The 19,479-nt window shown below is 46.9% G+C and overlaps 1 protein-coding gene and 1 pseudogene across 1 annotated transcript in view; both read right to left on the bottom strand.

Moving 5' to 3' along the window:
* The window catches only part of PRDM7 (PR/SET domain 7), a 10,965-nt gene extending 2,170 nt beyond the window's left edge, over window positions 1-8,795 (bottom strand). Inside the window, exons 1-9 of the mRNA XM_007468486.1 lie at window positions 8,727-8,795; window positions 7,670-7,793; window positions 7,239-7,346; window positions 5,015-5,068; window positions 3,037-3,189; window positions 2,296-2,397; window positions 1,797-2,068; window positions 1,323-1,390; window positions 25-189 (exon numbers count right to left, since the gene is read on the bottom strand). Coding sequence (XP_007468548.1) covers window positions 25-189; window positions 1,323-1,390; window positions 1,797-2,068; window positions 2,296-2,397; window positions 3,037-3,189; window positions 5,015-5,068; window positions 7,239-7,346; window positions 7,670-7,793; window positions 8,727-8,795 — 1,115 coding nt within the window. The remainder of the gene's footprint in view (window positions 1-24; window positions 190-1,322; window positions 1,391-1,796; window positions 2,069-2,295; window positions 2,398-3,036; window positions 3,190-5,014; window positions 5,069-7,238; window positions 7,347-7,669; window positions 7,794-8,726) is intronic.
* LOC103074378 (60S ribosomal protein L39 pseudogene) lies at window positions 6,834-6,989 on the bottom strand (annotated as a pseudogene).
* Window positions 8,796-19,479: the final 10,684 nt, after the last annotated feature.

Raw genomic sequence — 19,479 nt, forward strand, 5'->3', positions numbered from 1 at the left:
GCCGCCGTGAGCTGGCTCCTGCACCCGCTGCCCCGCCGGATGCCGAGCTCCTGGCTGTACTCGTCCCCGTACCAGACCAGCAGCTCACAGCCCGGCCTGACCACCCGGCAGGTTCGGTAGAAGATCTGCCTGTGGTACTGGAAGGCCACCAGGTTCTGCTCTTCCTCGTCCCGGGCGCAGTTCACATACCTGGGGTTGGGGCAGAGAAAGGGGCAGAAAGCGCAGGCCACGGGTTCCCTCCACCTGTCAGACCCGAGCCAGCTCCTTGCCGTCGCTGCCTGGTGCTGCCCCAGCTGCCGCTGCTGCTGTGCGGGAACCCGCTGCTCACGCCTTCGAGCTTCTCCTGTGAATCCCTATCTCCAGATGCTGTTGCCCATCCAGGACAGGTTGCTTTTCTGTCCTTACCTACTTATCTGTTTTCCAAAGCCCAATTCCAGACCTGTCTCCACCTGGATTGGCCGTAAGACTGGTGACCTCTGGCTTCTCTAAACTCTCAATGAAGTTCTGTTTTTATTCCACAGAACTTGGTGCTTCCAGTTTAGCACGCATCCCTCAGCTCAGCCCCAGCCTGTGTTCTCTCGAGAGGCCTGTCTCCAGTCTCCCCACGTGGATCCAGGGCCCCCGATTCACTTGCCTCCCCCCGGTTCCTGTAGAAATTTGGAGAGCTCTCTGACTTAGCTCAAAACACAGAACAATAGTAGTTTATTCACTTTCTGCCTCCCCTGATGAAAGGAGGGGACCTTAGAGAAAGGGGCTGCTCACAACCATCCTGCAGTCCATTTGTCCCCTGGCTTCAGAACCCAGTTCTCACTGGAAGCAAGGCTGGGAAGGTGGCCGCCCTCACAGACTAAAGGTCCCTCCCGTTAGGTTATGGTGGAGCTGTGCAGTTCTTGAAAAATAGGAAAATTATGATTAAATGTTCCTAAAATCCATTGCTTAACGTCTGTCTGCAGTGTGTCCTCCGTAAGGACATGGGTGATGTGATCTCTTTAAGTAATGGACTCCGTTTTCTAAACTGGAGCATAATAGTAAGTGCTTGATAAGTGTTAATTAGGTAAATAAGTGTCCCTGGTGAATCTAGACTCCTCAAGTTGTTTTCAAGTACCCCAGTTTTCTTGGGCACAGAGACGTATTTTGAGGACGCATACTATATTTTTATTTCCTTTTTTCTGACGTCTCTTGAAATGAAAGAGCATTGTATGGAGAAAAAAGAGGGACAGAAGATGTAAAAACCATTGAGGGGGGCAGTCTGAGAAGGAAAGGGACATGGGCTTGAGAGAGACGAGTGTCCTCTCTGGAACCTGGAAACGTACTGGACTTACCTCATCCAGTTGGCCCAGGATGTGTCCTTTCCATCCACATACTCGTAGCAGTTTCTCCCTTTGGTGATCTGAGTGTCAGAAAAAGAAGTTGAAGGCTTTTGTTTTGTTTTGTTTTGCTGGGAGGTAATAGAATTATTATTGCTGTCATCAGTGCTCTTCAGCCGGCATGGATGCAACTGCCAACCGTGACCACACAATAAGCTCCTTAATCAGCATCCTCGTGTCTGAGTCTGTGTGTGTGCTCAGGCCAAGGGCCCCGCGCGGGAGGAGCCGCTTCTCCGTGCCTGTGCCGCCCGTGCTCCCGCCTGGCCTCTGCTCGTCAAGTAGAAGCTCCGTGTTCACGCGAAGGGCACTCAGTGCACAGAGCTAACCGCGTTGCCCCATGCACGTCCTAGCATGTTGAAGGTGAGGCCCCCCCATCCACAGAAGGGACGTGGCGGCCAGAGGACAGGGGAGGAGGTGGGTGTTTCTCACCAGCCAGGAGTATCCACTGTTGGCAGCCTCTTCATCCTCTGTGATCTGGCCCTCATAGGGGCCAAAGTGCAGACCCAACGGCAGATCGGATGCCTCGTTCCATACTCCAAGCCCAGCCTCAGGGATGCCTGACGGTCTGATACTTAATCCAGGGGGTAGCGTGAGGGCTGAGCGGTTGGGCCGCCCCTTCTCTGCCGCGCTGTCCTTCACGAATGCGGGGGCCCCGTGGGCAGCGCAGCTGTCGGTGAAGAAGTTCTGGCACTTCTCACAATCTGGAGGCGAGAGAGCAGCAGGGGCTCAGCAGGGGCTCAGCAGGTACAGCGCGCGTCCCTGGTTGTAAGGACCTTCAGGAAGAACCGGGGCGCTCGTGTCATTTGGCCGCAATCCTGTACTGCAAGCCGCTAGACACAGGCGATGATTTGGGGACCAAATGCTAAGGTGAGCTTATTGCAGCAAGACATAACAGCCTTCTCTGTAATGGGCCAGTGGGGTCACTCACAGAGGTAGTCGTCGTCCTGGGGCTCGCTGACCTCCTGGTACACGTGGCCCTTTCTTTCTCGTAGGCTATACATCTTCACGTCAATCTGCTTTGTCCTGCGTTCTAAGTTGGAGAAGAGTAAGTAAGCAGAGGTTGGTGGGGTCTGGAGTGCTGGTCCCTGTTTCATCAGAAAATGTGAAATCCCCTCCCATCAAATCATCGCCTGTCCTTCTGTATACTTTGTTTTCCCCCCGTTTAACTACGGGTTCAGACAGACCGAGGCTCCACACTGACTACAGATGCCCAGTTCAACGTTAGCTTCCTGTTCTTCCCATTATTAGGTTTAACCTCCCAACCTTTCTACTTAGAAAATGGTTCATTGACACATTTACTCATTCAGAAAATATTGGTTAAGGCACATTAATGTTAGGCATTGAGCGGAGGCCTTAACTAAGAAAGCATGGTCACTCTTATCACAGATGGATTTTTGAACAACGTGTATGTGTCCGTACTTTTATGTTTAATTTAATGTTTTCAAACACTATACGAGTTATGTATCCTTATGTTTACTTTAGAGATTAGCAATCAGGACCTCAGAAAACATGTAAGATTTTCCCAAGGCCCCAGTGCTAACTTCAGGTCTCAGATCAGTCCAGCCTAAACCCACGCCTACCCCAAGTCCACCCCACACACCTAGGCCATACTAATCAGCCTTTCTAGAAGAATTAGAAGGACTAAAGCCCCCAAGTTATTTTCTCTCACCCAGCTTTTGTCTCGTGTGCCATGCAGAGGTGCTTGCTGCTCCGGGAGGGGGCGCTGGGCTCTGGGCCTGTGCAGGGCCACTTGCCTTCTGCAGTTGCGCTGCTCCTGGCAATTTCTTCAAACTAGATCCATTACTTAATGGCACCGGGGGCACTGCCTTCAACGGGAGAGTCACATAGTAAAAGACAACGTGCATTTCTTTAGTTCTTTAGGGCTTATGAAGTGTTTTCACATGCATGACTTTCGTTAATACTTGAACAACCCTTGGAAATACCCGGGGCGGGTGGAGTCTGAACACTAGAGCGTAAATAAAGGGCCTAAGTGCGTAGTGAATCAAGACTAGAACCCATATCTTAAGGTTCCTTCCCTTCAACTTTCTCTCAAATTTCTCCGTAAAAGTGAGAGCGAGTCAGGGAGAATAATTGGGAAGAATCAACAAGGTCTGGGAAAGAAGCGGGGGGTAAAGGGCTTATAGAAAAAAAGAGGGGGTCTTCTATTAATTAGTGGACCTCTGATGTATGAGGAAATGTGGAAAAGTACAGAGGGGACAAAACACTTCTGGAAAATGAGGTGACAGAGCAGTGAGATTGGGAGGAGAATGGCAGAAACGTATCTAGACAATAAAGAAAATGATGCTGAAAGTGGCAGGTTGCCATATCCTAGAGAGAATGTTTGGAATCAGAGTAGCTGGTTCCCATCGATTCTGCTTGAATAAGGCTGTACGACTAGCTAGTTCTCAGTTTCCTGAACCATAAAGTGGTATACATGCTAATTCTTAGCGTTACAGTGAACATGAAATTTAATAACGTTCACCAAATTGTTTTGTGAGCTACTGATATGTAATACAGTGTGAACGTGAGAGTCCAGCCCTGCTATCAGTTCACCCCCTCAACTGTCTCCCTATTTGAAATCTAGCTCACAGATACTATCTTCAGCACTCCTTGACCCTCTTACTTCTAGGTGAATGTTTAAATGTGGAGTCACTCATTCAGAAAACCTCCAGGGGGCCCTCAGGGGCCTTGAGCTGCGCCTGGGACTTCTGAGAAGAAGCGGGTATGGAGCAGGCTCTCAAAGCTTGCAACGCAGGGGCAGGCTAAGCAAATGATTCCAAACATGACAGTTGCCTAATTAGAGCCCGGAGGAAGGAGCTGTTACTTTCTCCTGCAAGAATGAGCATTTGAAATCAGTTCCAGAGGGATGAGTTTCTGTTGAAACGCGGGTAACCTAGGTGAAGTCCTAAAGTTATTTTCTTATTTGTCGTTTTCAATGATCAAACTTGAAGGTAGTCAGGGCTGGGAGATGCTTCCTCTTATCCGAGTAGCACACGCTCTGAGGTTGGGGGTCCATCTCCTTCGTCTCGGACAATCCACTCTACAAATTGCCTACAGATCTGCAAGCTTCCCTTAGTCAGATGGTCTTAGCATGTCACTCACTTTGGCGTAGCAGAAAAGAACTGAGGTTGAAATCACCCGTCAGGTGAATGATATAAAGATGTATGTATGAATAAGACAGTGTAAACTTTATAAAACTATGGAAGTTCTACTCAGCTTGTAAGTGTTTCAGAGAAGGAGCTTTGGATGAGACTGCACTACCAGTGATACTGTGATCTCAGGCATATACTCAAACATTTCTTTACCTCAGTTTCTTGATCTATTCAATATAAATGATCTATTCAATATAAATGGTGATAGTTACACTACCTATAGGTACTACAGGATTGTTTTAAGGTTTAAAGTGAGTTTATTCATGTAAAATGCTTAAAATAGAGTCTGAAATATTATGAAAATAACGTGAAAATAGAACAAACTACTACTGTTGCTATTCTTATTAACTATAAAAATGATGATGCTATCAGACATTGTGCTAAAGAATCATGAAAGGAAGCAGCAGTTTCTAGGATATTCTGTGTATTCTCCTATTCTTACCTGTGATTGGATCCATGAGGAAGGTTTTCTTGTCAACAGGATTTGGGAAATACTTACCTTCTGGTGTTTACTGTGCTCCACTCTGAAGGCCCCCCAAGAAGGTTTAACTAAAAGATGATGAGAAATCAGTGGTTTGGTTGGTAAATGTTTCCAAACTCTGGGCATCTGAATTAAGGACACAGAATTCTGAACCAGAGAGTGACAAGTGCAAGGATTACCAAAGGGGGAATGGAAAATGATTTCTGTATCATCAGTGCCTACGCTTCCACTGGGAGCATCACATAGTTTTCTTAAGATTAAAAAAAATACACAAAACCTCATCTGTGCTTTATCCTATGTTCATAAAGTATCTAATAAATTTACTTCATGACAAAAATACTCAACAAAGTAGGAATAGAAGGAAGTTACCTCAATATAATAAAGGTCATATATGAAGAGTCCACCTCTAACATCATACTCATTGGTGGGAAAAGTGATCTCTTCTAAGATCAAGAAAAAAAGGAAAGGATGCCCACTCTCACCACTTCTATTTAACATAGTACTAGAAGTCCTAGCCAGGGAATTAGATAAGAAAAGGAATCAAAAGGCTTGCAATTTGGAAAGAAGGAAGTAAAATTAGGTTTGTTCACAGATGACATGATTTTATGTGTAGAAAATCTCTAATATTCCACAGAAAACACTGTTAGAACTAAAAAAAGAATTTAGCAAAGTTGCAGGATACGAAATCAACACTCAAACATCTTCCTATGCACTCGGGACTTCCCTGGTGGCGCAGTGGTTAAGAATCCACCTGCCAAGGCAGGGGACACGGGTTCGAGCCCTGGTCCGGGAAGATCCCACATGCCGCAGAGCAACTAAGCTCGTGCGCCACAACTACTGAGCCCGCACGCTGAAACTACCAAAGCCCGCGCGCCTAGAGCCTGTGTTCCACGACAAGAGAAGCCACTGCAACGAGGAGCCCACGCACTGCAAAGAAGAGTAGCCCCCTCTCGCCGCAATTAGAGAAACCCCGCACGCAGCAACGAAGACCCAACGCAGCCAAAATAATAATAATAACAATAATAATAATACTACACACAACTGGGGAAATGGCTGCTCGTTTCATGTTTTACCCACCAACCACAGTCTTTCTTTGGATCTGAGTTTGTTTATTTATTTATTTTTTTCCCTTTTATTTATTTTTAATAGGTCTTTATTGGAGTATAACTGCTTCACAATACTGCACTAGCCTTTGTCACACAGCAAAGTCAATCAGCCACATGCACACATACATCCCCATATCCCCTCCGTCTTGAGACTCCCTCCCACCCTCCCTATCCCACCCCTCTAGGTGGTCACAAAGCACCAAGCTGATCTCCCTGTGCTATGCAGAAAAAAAAAAAAAAAAGAGAAAACTATTGAGAATTATACTGGAAAACCTATACATCCACCTCCATTCAGTCTTATGTCACCATTCTGCCACAACCACTGCGGGTCTTTTAATTTCTATTTCAAAATTCAAAAACAAAATAAAAACAAACAAAAAACTAACCAAGACACAATGAAGCCACCTGCCAGCCCTTACTCCTTTGGTGATGAATTTGGTACTTCTTATTCACATTCAATTTTTTATACATTTATGGCCTTTTAATGTACCTATAAACTATATATATATATATATATATATATATATTTTCCAACAAAAGGTGTCATATTTATTACTGAGCCAAAGCACTAATGCAGAAACACTGACACAAGGAGAAAAATCATTTTTTTCCCAATAAAACAAATGGATGCATCTGTCCAGATAGTAGTGATGTCTTCAGAGTGATATGGTAAGATGCAAGTGACCTTCCACAGCATAAATACGTGGGCCACCTCATGGGTGGCTCCCTATAGACCCAGCTTAGTTCTTCTCCAGTGTCTTCTCTTGGAGCTGTACCTGGTTTTATTACCAGTTTTCATTTGAGTCCACTGGGGAATGGGACGATTCTCCTTTTGTTTCTGGCCAAGGAATCGCTTGATCGTGAAAGTCTTGTGAGAAGACATGGTGAGGAGCAGAGTCAACCGCACGTCGGATGGCCGAGAAGGGGAGGCTAATTATTTTACATATTTAAAAACTTTATATGGATAGTCTCTTACTGTAGAATATTCTGTTTTGCATCTTGCTTGTTTGGTGAAAAATTATGGGTTTTTTTTTTGTTTTTTTTTTTTTTTTGCTAATGCCTGAGACGCAGCTGAGACCCAAACCCAGGTTGTTTTCAGGAAGACACCTCTAAATCTTCCTGGCCCCCTCACCTTGCTGCCTTGGAGTCCATTCTTCATCAGAATCCTCAGGGTCACCCACCTGGGCTTTGATGGCCTGCCTGCGGCGACACATGAAAGCTGGCCGAGGGGCTCTGAGACCTGGAAAGAAGCAAAATCTTGGTTCCAAAAGGGAAGAGCTGGAAGGAGGAACAAAGCCCAGAGGCAATGGAAAGTGCCACAAAGTCAGTGTGACTTGGTAGGATGGGCTGGGAGAGTCGGGAACAAGGCAAGAGGTGAGCTCTGCGTTGCCAGGGCCAGGCCCACACTGAATACAAAAGAACACAAATTTCCTGCAGGTTAGTCTCCACACAGAAGGCAACTGTGAGCAGATGAAGCCACCTCAGAGAGAGCCAAGCCAACACTGAGACCGAAGGCCTGGTTCACGCTTCGCAGGCTCCCAGGCACCCAGCATTTCCCGTTACCTAGAGTAATGAGTGCTTCATAGTTCTTTTTCACATTCCTGTATCGGATTTTTTCCCATTCTCCCATCTCTGTCCATTCTTCCTTGGAGAAGTATATGGAAATGCCTTTGAAAGCATCTCTGGCCTAGAGAGAATAACAGATTTCATCAGTGGCTTTACTAATCCAAGTCAGAACTTAGAGCTGGGCCCTCTCCTCTACCTTGTGCAGGGTGTAGCCTGAGGCCGCTGGGTGGTCTCAGTGAGACAAGGGTGAAGACTTTCCTTCCTGACTCTGTCCTGCTTAACTGAGCAAACACTGAGCATTTTCCTAACTCTTCCTGGGCACACAGCAGTTGACGATGCTATAGTGCCCTGTCCCCCCCCCCCCCCCCCCGCCCCGTTCATTACACTTTGTTCTGCCATTACTTAGGTGGAATAAAACAACAATTATCTTAACCTTCCAGACCTGTTTTACCTTTTATCACCCATTCTGTCCTTCTTTGACACTAACAAGCTTGATTATATTTAATTATATAATTTCCTGCTAAAGGAAAAAAATATATATATATATATATATAAAATAGTGAGTAAACTTAGACGTAAGGAGAATACAATCTAGAAACTGCCATGTAAACTTTTATAAGAGAAGTGGTGGAAGAAAGAGTAACTTTATCCTATTCACAGAGAAACAATTAGATGTGCACTTCCCTGGGGCAGTGACAGTTAATTGTTCTGCATGAAAAGACAAAAATTACCAGGGAGTGAAGTTCACATATATTTACATACCTATCTCAAAATATGTTTTTTGACATTATGCCCATGTCTGGCAATCAGTGCTGCTCAGATTTTCAGGGGAACCATCATTTTACTCTCAGTAGAATAAAACTCACCTCTAAGGAACCCCCCCCCGCCCCGCCCCACCCCACCATCTTAGGACCAGGCACCCCCATCCTGTGTACCCTCACAGAGAAGGTCACCCAGCGGTGCAGGCCAGGAGTCTGTGGCCCTCCAGGCACCAGCTCCTTGACCCTCCTGTAGAGCCGGCTCAGAGCCAGGCTCTGCCTCCTCCGCTGCTCACCGTGGGCGTCCACGCTGCTCTCCCAGCATCTCCCTCAGTGCTGTCCTCCGGCCACCTGTCGGTGCTCATGGGCCTGGGACCGCCTCAAGGCCAAGGTGCCTGTGGAAGGAGAAAGTGCTGAGGTAGCCCAGGCCCCTGCCCAGAGCTAGGTCTGTGTTCCTCGGCTGGGGTGTCCCGCGCAGGAAGGTGTGAGGACCCCAGCAAGGATTAGAGGATGTGGAGGGTATCGATGCGGTGGACGGATCCTCGCCAGCCACGACAGTCCAGCCTAACGTGAACTAGATTCGGTTTCTTTGGTCCCCCTGCAACTCGGCCCCTCTGAGGAAAGGCACTGGGAGGGCTGTGTCTGTGGGTGCCTGAGGGAGTCCTGAGGGGACCTGGAAGCCCCGGACTGCTGGGCTGGGGTCAGGTTGACAACCAGGGCTCTCTTCCAGCGAGGGACAGGGACCATTTCTCCAGGAAGGGCTTTGGGGATCTCCACATGGGGACTCCGGAAAAATCTGGGCAAAACGTGCGTTCTATGTCTAAGGGACAGATCACTCAGCCTGAGGAGATTTGGGTCACCGGCTAAGGGAATTGGGGTTCCCCAGACCCGAGGGGATTCAGGGTCCCTCAGGCTGATGGTATCTGGCGTCTTTTGGCTGAAGGGATGTAGAAGGCGCAGCTTGAGAGAACTCGGGACCTTTGAGCCTGAGGAAATCGGGGGTCTCTCCTTAAGGGGCTTTAGGTTCTCCCACATTGAGGGTAGCTGGGGGTCTTTGAGGATGAAGGGGTTAAGAGTTCCCGGGCTGAGGGTAGTCAGTGCCTCTGAGGGTAGGGAAATTTGGCCTCTCTGCGGGTGCTATTTTTAGGGCGCCTAACCTCTAGGGGTTACTCCAGGTATTTGGGGGGGGGGTCTAAGCATCAGGGGATTTGGTGTTTCTGTGGGTGAAGGGACTTTGGGTCCCTGAAGCTGAGGAGATGTGAGGTCCCTCAGGTTAGGACCCGGGGGTCCCTCCAAGCTGACAGGATTTGGAGCCCCTCAGGGTGAGGGGATATGGGGCCTCCCAGCCTGGAATTTGAAGGCCTCGGGCTGAGGGTTTATAAGGGTTTCGCAGTTCCCGTCAGTCTCCCCGCCGTCCTCTCACATGGCCCACCCCGGCCCGGCGCGCGTTCCACCTCCTGCAGCTTCGCGAATTCCTGAGCTGAGGCGAAGCGAAGGGCGCGGAGCCGGCTTGCAAAGCCCCGTCAGGCGCAAGCCACCAATCGGTGCTGCGACAGAAGCGGTCCCGCCAATAGGCGGCCGGGAGGGTGCGGAGCGCGCAGAAGGTCCCGCCCCACCGCTCGGGGATTGGCTGCTCTGGGTCCCGCGCGTGTCTGAAAGGAAGCCTCCAGCGCGCAGGAGGAGCTTAGCGGTTTCCCCTGACTGTTTTTTCCGCCCGCCGTCAGGCAGCCCGTCTTAATCCTGGAGCCTCAAGCGGGCGGTGGGTCTTTAGGGTGGACGTGACCGTCCAGTGCCCTGAACAAGGGTCTTTGCTCCACCGGACTGTAGTCGTGCTCCCGAACCTTCTCCTAGGCCCACCTGTCCCCTTCCTTGTAAAATCCAGTTTTGGCAAGAACTGTTTGGGATGAGTATTGCTTTATTCAGGGGAAAACTAGGTAATTACCTAAAATCTGATGAGACACAAAATAAACAACATACGGTCAAAGACTTAAACGCAACAAATGGAATAATAAGTATATTAGAAAAAACACTGGGAGAATTTTAAATCTCAAAGTGGAAGTGGCATTTAGGAGTAATCTGTATGTTTAAGCAACGTAGGTCTAAAAAGGCTTCGGAAATGAGATATAAATAAAACCAAAAAGCCCTGCAAGTGTTTTCCATTAAAGTGAGGCGTCCTATTCGAGGACAATGGATCTGCAGAGGGGGCTTCACAAGATAAAATGGGGAGAGTGTTTCTGCCCCTTACCTAGCTTTGGTCACAGAAACGTAACATGATTTCCATGTATTGGAAGCAAAACAACTGAGTGTAGAATTATTGTCAAGGTGGGACCACGAGTGCTGGTTGGGGATCTGGATGGAGAGAGGTTACCAGAAAACTGGGTTTGCCTCTTGGTGGGTGTCGAGCCAGAAGACACAACCCAGCCAAAGATTGGGAGCAGGAGGGATTTATTACTTGCAGCAAGTAAGGAGAACACCAGGGATCTTGTCAAAACAGTGTCTCCCCAAACCCCCATACTGGGGAAGTTTTAAGCTCTGGGTACATGCATGTTCATGGAGGGCCTTGGGCAGTAGGCAGAGTCCAAGCTTTAGATGATTGAAGTCTTGAGGGTCAGAAGCGGTCACCGTCGGCCTCCCTTAGGTTACATTTTATCTGGCGTTGATAGATGATGTAGATATAGATATCTATTCTTTTTCAGATTCTTTCCCCTTATAGGTTATTACAAAATATTGACTGTAGTTCCCTGTGCTATACAGTAGGTCCTCGTTGATTATCTATTTTATAAATAACAGTGTGTATGTGTTAATCCCAAACTCTTAATTTATCCCTCCCCCTGCCTTTGGTAACAATAAGTTATAAGATTTTATATTCCTCAGAAATGGGGGAGCTGAAAGAGAGGTATCATTTTCAGTGGAAAAACATTCAAAAGAAGATTGAAGCTTCAGCCAAGATTATTAGATGTACAGCCTTGGAAAAAAATCACTTAATTTCTCTAAACTTGACCTGACAAGTAAGACAATAACCCTCCACTGAACTTGCTTATAATCAAGTGATGGAAATATCAAATGGAAGTGTTAGAAACATCTTATTTTACCCGAGCCTTATACACTGCTCTACGTTCATTACAGTTTGGTTCACACATCTGTTCACTCAAGTTACAATGTTCTCAAATTCTGTTACTGATCCTCCAGAGTGGGCCCCAACAAGGGTCCCCCTGCCCAGTGTCATTGGAGCCAACAGAACGAGACTGAGTTTGGTTCAGAAGCAAAGGAAAACTTTATTTTTATTTTTATTTTTTGCGGTAGGCGGGCCTCTCACTGCTGTGGCCTCTCCCGTTGCGGAGCACAGGCTCTGGACGCACAGGCTCAGCGGCCATGGCTCACGGGCCCAGCCGCTCCGCGGCATGTGGGATCCTCCCGGACCGGGGAACGAACCCACGACCCCTGCATCGACAGGTAGACTCTCAACCACTGCGCCACCAGGGAAGCCCAAACTTTATATTTTGATCAGAGAATGGACAGGCGAGAGCATGCGCTCCCCCGCGGGCTGTGGGCGGGGCTGCTGTGTTGGGATCCCGGCAGCGTCAGCGGGAGGGAGGGGGCGGAGCTCTCGAGGGTCGGGTTGGCTGGAGCTCAGGCTCTATGTCGCGGAGTCTGCACGGGGCCCCGCGAGCTGAGGTGTCGACCCAGCCATTCTGCACTAGGAAATCGGGTCTGAAGTGCCGGGTGTGGGACCTCTGCATGTGGAACCCTAGGAGCAAGTGAAATTAGACAAAGCACAAAGGAAAAATAGGTTAGACTTTATTTTATTGCCCAGATTCCATTTTTATCTCCCAGGAATTTTTCATGGGCTTTGGCGGTGACAAACCCCTCCTCTGCCTTTTGTCCCATTCCTCATTCTTGGGGCGCTGTGGGTGCAGACCCCTCTTCTGTAACTGCTGAGTGCTGAGTTGGGAGTCCTCATACCCGGGGGCGAGGGGCAGAACTTCTCCCCAGCAGCCTCCGGGTGAGGTTGATTGTCCCCAGGCCTCCTGCCTCGCTGCTCGTCCGCCTGAGCGCCAGCATTGGAAGTGTTATAGATTCTAATGACCTTTAAGGGTCCAGGAAAGAGATGGGCAGAGAGGCTGGGGGGCCGGTTTTTACCCCGCCCCACATTTGTTCGGCCACCTTAGGCTGACGGTTTCTGCCAGCCTGGATGCTCTGACCGGTAGTCTGAGCTTTCTTCAATTAGGCCCCTGAATTAACGTGCAAACAGCACCAGGTGTCAGAGTCCTGCCCACTCAACTCCCAGACAGTCCAGGGCCGGTGGTGATCCAGGGCCGGGACGGCCACCGAGTCAACGGCCTTTTGAAGTAGCCGGGAGTCCACCGGTCTCACTGGCCGCCGTCACCGCGGTGTCTGTAGGCTTTTCTATGGTGACAGCGTAACATACGGTTCCCCCGCCAAGCTTATTAGCTCCCCTCTGGGTGCAGTAAGTCCTGCAAGCAGTAGTCTACTCTTTGGGGGCACACTTCTGTTTTCTGAGAGATACTCCAGATCAAGTGATGGTCACACGAATCGTCATGGGGGCCCGTTGCCCCCGGTTGTCTCTCTGGAGGTTGGAGTTGGAGGGCCTCCTCACTCAAGGTCAGTGTGCCCACGGAGCGACCCCTGCAACTTCAGGGCATGGTGGGTGGTTAGGATCACCACCTGGGTTCCTTTTCCCTTAGGAGGGAGCTGGATTTGCGGGCTGCTGATTTCCAGGTTTTTAGATACCCCCAGTACCCTGGCCGGATGTGGCGGTGGGCCAATCCATTGGTGACCGTAGTTTATCCTACCTGGAGGGCATTCTTGCGTTGTTCCATTTCAAGTGGTCTCAGTTTTTGCACTAATACTCCAAGGGCGATTCACATTCTATGGGGATGTAAAGTTCAAAGGGTTTAGCTAAATTAGGGAGTTCCAGGGCAAGGGTCTGAATTGACTGCTCTTTGCATTCTTGAAAGGCCGCTTCTGGATTCTATTCGAAAGGATCATCATCTTTTCCTCTCAGTGTTTCATATAGAGGCCCAGCTATTAGACTGTAGTTAGGGATCCAGATGCAGCAAACCCCGGCCTCCCCAGGAGCCCCTAAGCTGCCTTCAAGTTTTAGAAATGGGTAAGGCTGCAAATGGTTTCTTCCCTTTCCTGGGATGGGCTTCTCCGACCTTCTGTGAGAATGAAGCCCAGGCAGGTCACCTTAGTCTGTGATATTTGAGCTTTTTCTTGGACAACTTCCATCCTTTATTGGCTTGGTAGTTCAGAGGTCTCCTTAGTAGGGCTGGCAATCAGAATGTCGTCTGCATATTGAAGGAGGGTTTCCTTTTCCAGAGGTAGAACTTTTAGGTCTTTAGCTAAGCTTTCCCCAAAGATGGTGAGGGAATTTTTGAACCCTTGGGGCAGGACGGCCCCAGCAGTATTGTCTTCGTTGTATGTTGAGTCCTGCCACTCACAAGCCAAGATTTCTTGTGACTCTGGGACTAATGGAATACAGAAGAAGGCACCAGTGAAGTCTAATACAGAATACCATGTCCTGGTGGATGGTAGAATGACCAGCAGGGTGTAGGAATTAGGAACTACTGGATGTATATCCTCGGTGGCTTCACTGACTGTCCTGACATCCTTTACCAGGTCCCCAGCAGCCCACGGGGCTCTCGTGGTCAGGCCCCTCCCAGGATATGGAGCTCATCTTGGCAGGTCCCCAGCAGCCAACAGGGCTCTCATGGTCAGGCCCCTCCCAGGGTATGGAGCTCACCTGTGAAGCTACCCGGCAGCCCATGGGGCGCTCGTGGTCAGGCCCCTCCCAGGATACAGAGCTCCCCTGGACAGGTACCCCGGCAGGGCTGGGCTCACAGGAACCGTGCACATAACGCTCATTGCACGGCACCCCCAGCTCACCTGTCACTCAGAGCTGACACAGAGCACCTCAGAGCAGGAAACAGCAGCTCCGACAGGTCTGTGACCCTGGGCGTCACTCTGGGCGGCTTCCCTCTGCCTGGTCTTCCAGAGACTTCCACGGCAGCTGGGGCACCAGGCCTCCGTCTCCACCCACCACCCCTCCTCTCCCTGACTTCTGGGCTCCTCTCATTAGGAGAGGGGTCTCCTTGAAGTTGTCTCACACTCATGGGCCAGATAAAATGATTAGAACACAAGCCAGAGCTGCAGCCCCTTGTCTATCCTGACTCTCAGGAGCCCACACCTGTTCCTTGGACCTGGCCGTTTCATCAAGGTCCATTTTCTGCAACTGTGAGCCCCTGAGGGGTGAGGATTGGGTGACATGGGTAGCCTGACTGTGTGGGCCAGCCCTCCCCAGGTGTGCCTGGGTTGAGGTCAATATAAACACCGCTCCAGGCAGCAAGAGCCCCTGCAGCTGTGCCTGACGCCATATTCTCTGCCCCGTCAGCAGTCTCGGGGCTGGGCTGGTGGGTGGGAGTGAGGGGCCACGGCTCTGTGGGTGGCCCGGTGTGAGTGGGGCTCTGCTGGACTTTCTGCAGGAGTTGCCGGGCTGCCACCTGCTAAAGAAGAGGATGTGTCACCCGTACCTGCCGCTGGAATTTCTCCCCGGGCAGAGGTGAGGAAGGAAAAAAGCAGTGGGGGCCTGGACAGGAGGGGTATCTCAGGCAGGGGAATGGAAAACTTCCAGAAGAGCGCCCGGGGCCAGGACCATCCTGGCTGGCCTGCAGGCACCAAGTCTGCCGGTGTGCTGTCGCTGGTGTGGCTCCATGGTCCTTCCTCTAGGCTTTCGAGTCCTTGTACATATTCAGGTGTTTTACCTGGGAAGGGTGGGAACAGTTCAGCAGCAGCTGGCCTGGGGCTCAGCTCACATTTACTCACAGACGCCTCGGCACGGTCCCCCAGGTTTGCAATGAGGACGCTCCTTGCGGGGGCGCTGCTGGCTGCATGGGAGACGATTCCCCACCTCTGACCAACTTCAGTATTGTTTACCACTGGAGCAAGTGCCCTGATAGGGTTTTCCTGTGTATAACTGGTGGGTTCTGTTTTTTTTTTTCTTTTTTGGTTCAAGGTAGATTTTATTCCTCTTTTTTGTATTTATAGATATAAGCATGGAAATAATTCATTCATATAAATACATGTACATGAAGGGAATAACTTTTTAAAAAATTTTATTTATTTCAACTTTTGAATTTTATTTTATTTATTTTTTTTATACAGCAGGTTCTTATTGGTTATCTATTTTATACATATAAATGTATACATGTCAATCCCAATTTCCCAACTCCTCCCACCACCACCCCCGCACGGCTTTATCCTCTCGGTGTCCGTATGTTTGTTCTCTACATCTGTGTCTCTATTTCTGCCCTGCAAACCGGTTCATCTGTACCATTTTTCTAGGTTACACATGTATGCATTAATATACAATATTTGTTTTCCTCTTTCTGACTTACTTCACTCTGTATGACAGTCTCTAGATCCATCGACGTCTCTACAAATGACCCAATTTCATTCCTCTGTATGGCTGAGTAATATTCCATTTTATATATGTACCACATCTTCTTTATCCATTCGTCTGTCTCTGGGCATTTAGGTTGCTTCCATTACCTGGCTATTGTAAATAGTGTTGCAATGAACGTTGTGGTGAATGTGTCTTTTTGGTTTATGGTTTTCTCTGGGTATATGTCCAGTAGTGGGATTGCTGGATCATATGGTAATTCTATTTTAGTTTTTTAAGGAACCTCCATACTGTTTTCTGTAGTGACTGTATCAATTTCCATTCCCACCGATAGTGGAAGAGGGCTCCTTTTCTCCACACCCTCTCCAGCATTTGTTATTTGTAGATTTTCTGATGATGCCCATTCTAACAGGTGTGAGGTGATACCTCATTGTAGTTTTGATTTGCATTTCTCTAATAATTAGTGATGTTGAGCAGCTTTTCCTGTGCGTCTTGGCCATCTCTATGGCTTCTTGGAAGAAATGTCTGTTTAGATCCTCTGCCCATTTTTGTATTGGGTTGTTTGTTTTTTTTAATATTGAGCTGCATGAGCTGTTTATATATATTGGAGGTTAATCCTTTGTCCATTGATTCATTTGCAAATATTTTCTTCCATTCTGAGGGTTGTCTTTTCGTCTTGTTTGTAGTTTCCATTGCTTTGCAAAAGCTTTTACGTTTCATTAGGTCCCATTTGTGTAGTTTTCATTTTTATGGCATTACTCTAGGAGGTGGATCAGAAAAGATCTTGCTGTGATTTATGTTAGAGTATTCTTCCTATGTTTTCCTCTCAGAGATTTATACTGTCTGGTCTTACATTAAGATCTCTAATCCATTTTGTATTTATTTTTGTGTATGGTGTTAGGGGGTGTTCTAATTTCATTCTTTTACATGTAGCTGTCCATTTCTCCCAGCACCACTGATTGAAGACACTGTCTTTTCTCCATAGTCTTGCCTCCTTTGTCATAGATTAGTTGACCATAGGTGTGTAGGTTTATCTCTGGGCTTTCTTTCTTTTGTTTTTTTTTCCTTTTACACCTTTATTGGAGTATAATTGCTTTACAATGGAGTGTTAGTTTCTGCTGTATAACAAAGTGAATCAATTATACATATACATATATCACCATATCCCCTCCCTCTTGCATCTCCCTCCCACCCTCCATATCCCACCCCTTTAGGTGGTCACAAAGCACCAAGCTGATCTCCCTGTGCTATGTGGCTGCTTTCCAGTAGCTACTGATGTTACATTTGGTAATGTATATATGTCCATGCCACTCTCTCACTTCATCCCAGCTTACCCATCCCCCTCCCCGTGTCCTCAAGTCCTTTCTCTACGTCTGTGTCCTTAATCCTGTCCTACCCCTAGGTTCTTCATAACCTTTTTTTTTCTTTAGATTCCGTATATCTCTGTTAGCATACGGTATTTGTTTTTCTCTTTCTGACTTACTTCACTGTGTAGGACAGACTCTAAGTCCATGCACCTCACTACAAATAACTCAGTTTTGTTTCTTTTTATGGCTGAGTAATATTCCATTGTATATATGTGCCAGATCTTCTTTATCCATTCATCTGTCGATGGACACTTAGGTTGCTTCCATGTCCTGGCTATTGTAAGTAGAGCTGCAATGAACATTGTTGTATATAACTCTTTTTGAATTATGGTTTTCTCATGGTAAATGCCCAGTAGTTGGATTGCTGGGTCGTATGGTACTTCTATTTTTAGTTTTTTAAGGAACCTCTATACTGTTATCCCTAGTGGCTATATCAATTTACATTCCCAGCAACCGTGCAAGAGCGTTCCCTTTTCTCCAGTAAATGCCTCTCCAGCTTTTATTGTTTGTAGATTTTTTGATGATGGCCATTCTGACTGCTGGGAGGTGATACCTCAATGTAGTTTTGATTTGCATTTCTCTAATGATTAGTGATGTTCAGCATCCTTTCATGTGTTTGTTGGCAATCTGTATATATTCTTTGGAGAAATGTCTATTTAGACATGTCTTCTGCCCATTTTTGGATTGGGTTGTTTGTTTTTGTGATATTGAGCTACACGAGCTGCTTGTAAATTTTGGAGATTAATCCTTTGTCATTTGCTTCATTTGAAAACATTTTCTCCCATTCTGAGGGTTGTCTTTACATCTTGTTTATGTTTTCCTTTGCTGTGCAAAAGCTTTGAAGTTTCATTAGGTCCCATTTGTTTATTTTTGTTTTTATTTCCACTTCTCTAGGAGGTGGGTCAAAAAGGATCTTGCTGTGATTTATGTCATAGAGTGTTCTGCCTATGTTTTCCTCTAAGAGTTTTATAGTATCTGGTCTAACATTTAGATCTCTAATCCATTTTGAGTTTATTTTTGTGTATGGTGTTATGGAGTGTTCTAATTTCATTCTTTTACGTGTAGTTGTCCAGTTTTCCCAGCACCACTTACTGAAGAGACTGCCTTTTCTCCATTGTATATCTTTGCCTCCTTTGTCATAGATGAGTTAGCCATAGGTACATAGGTTTATCTCTGGGCTTTCTATCTTGTTCGGTTGATCTGTATTTCTGTTTTCGTGCCAGTACCCTATAGTCTTGATTACTGTAGCTTTGTAGTATAGTCTGAAGTCAGGAAGTCTGATTCCTCCAGTGCTTTTAATTTCCCTCAAGACTGCTTTGGCTATTCGGGGTCCTTTGTGTCTCCATACAAATTTTAAGATTTTTTTGTTCTAGTTCTGTAGAAAAAGCCACTGGTAATTTGATAGGGATTGCATTGAATCTGTAGCTTGCTTTGGGTACTATAGTCATTTTCACAATATTGATTCTTCTAATGCAAGAACATGGTTTATAGCTCCATCTGTTTATATCATCTTTGATTTCTTTCAGCAGTGTCTTATAGTTTTCTGAGTACAGGTCTTTTACCTCCTTAGGTAGGTTCATTCCTACGTATTTTATTCTTTTTGTTGCAGTGGTGAATGGGCATGTTTCCTTAATTTCTCTTTCTGATCTTTCATTGTTAGTGTATAGGAATGCAAGAGTTTTCTGTGCATTAATTTTGTATCCTGCAACTTTACCAAATTCACTGATTAGCTCTAGTAGTTTTCTGGTGGCGTCTTTAGGATTCACTATGTGTAGTATCGTGTCATTTGCCAACAGTGACAGTTTTACTTCTTCTTTTCCTATTTGGATTCCTTTTATTTCTTTTCCTTCTCTGATTGCCGTGTCTAGGATTTCCAAAACTATGTTGAGTAATAGTGGTGAGAGTGGACATCCTTGTGTTGTTCCTGATCTTAGAGGAAACGCTTTTAGTTTTTCACTATTGAGAATGATGTTTGCTGTGGGTTTGTCATATACTGCCTTTATTGTGTTGAGGTAGATTCCCTCTATGCCCACTTTTTGGAGACTTTTAATCATAAATAGGTGTTGAATTTTGTCGAAAGCTTTTCCTGCATCTATTGGGATGATCATATTTTTATTCTACAATTTGTTAATATGGTGTATCACATTGATTGATTTGTGTATATTTGAAGAATTCTTGCATCCCTGGGATAAATTCCACCTGATCATGGTGCATGATCCTTTTAATGTGTTGTTCAATTCTGTTTCCTAGTATTTTGTT

This window comes from Lipotes vexillifer, unplaced genomic scaffold (genome assembly GCF_000442215.2).
Source record: "Lipotes vexillifer unplaced genomic scaffold, Lipotes_vexillifer_v1.1 scaffold23, whole genome shotgun sequence".
Lineage (NCBI taxonomy): Eukaryota > Metazoa > Chordata > Mammalia > Artiodactyla > Lipotidae > Lipotes > Lipotes vexillifer.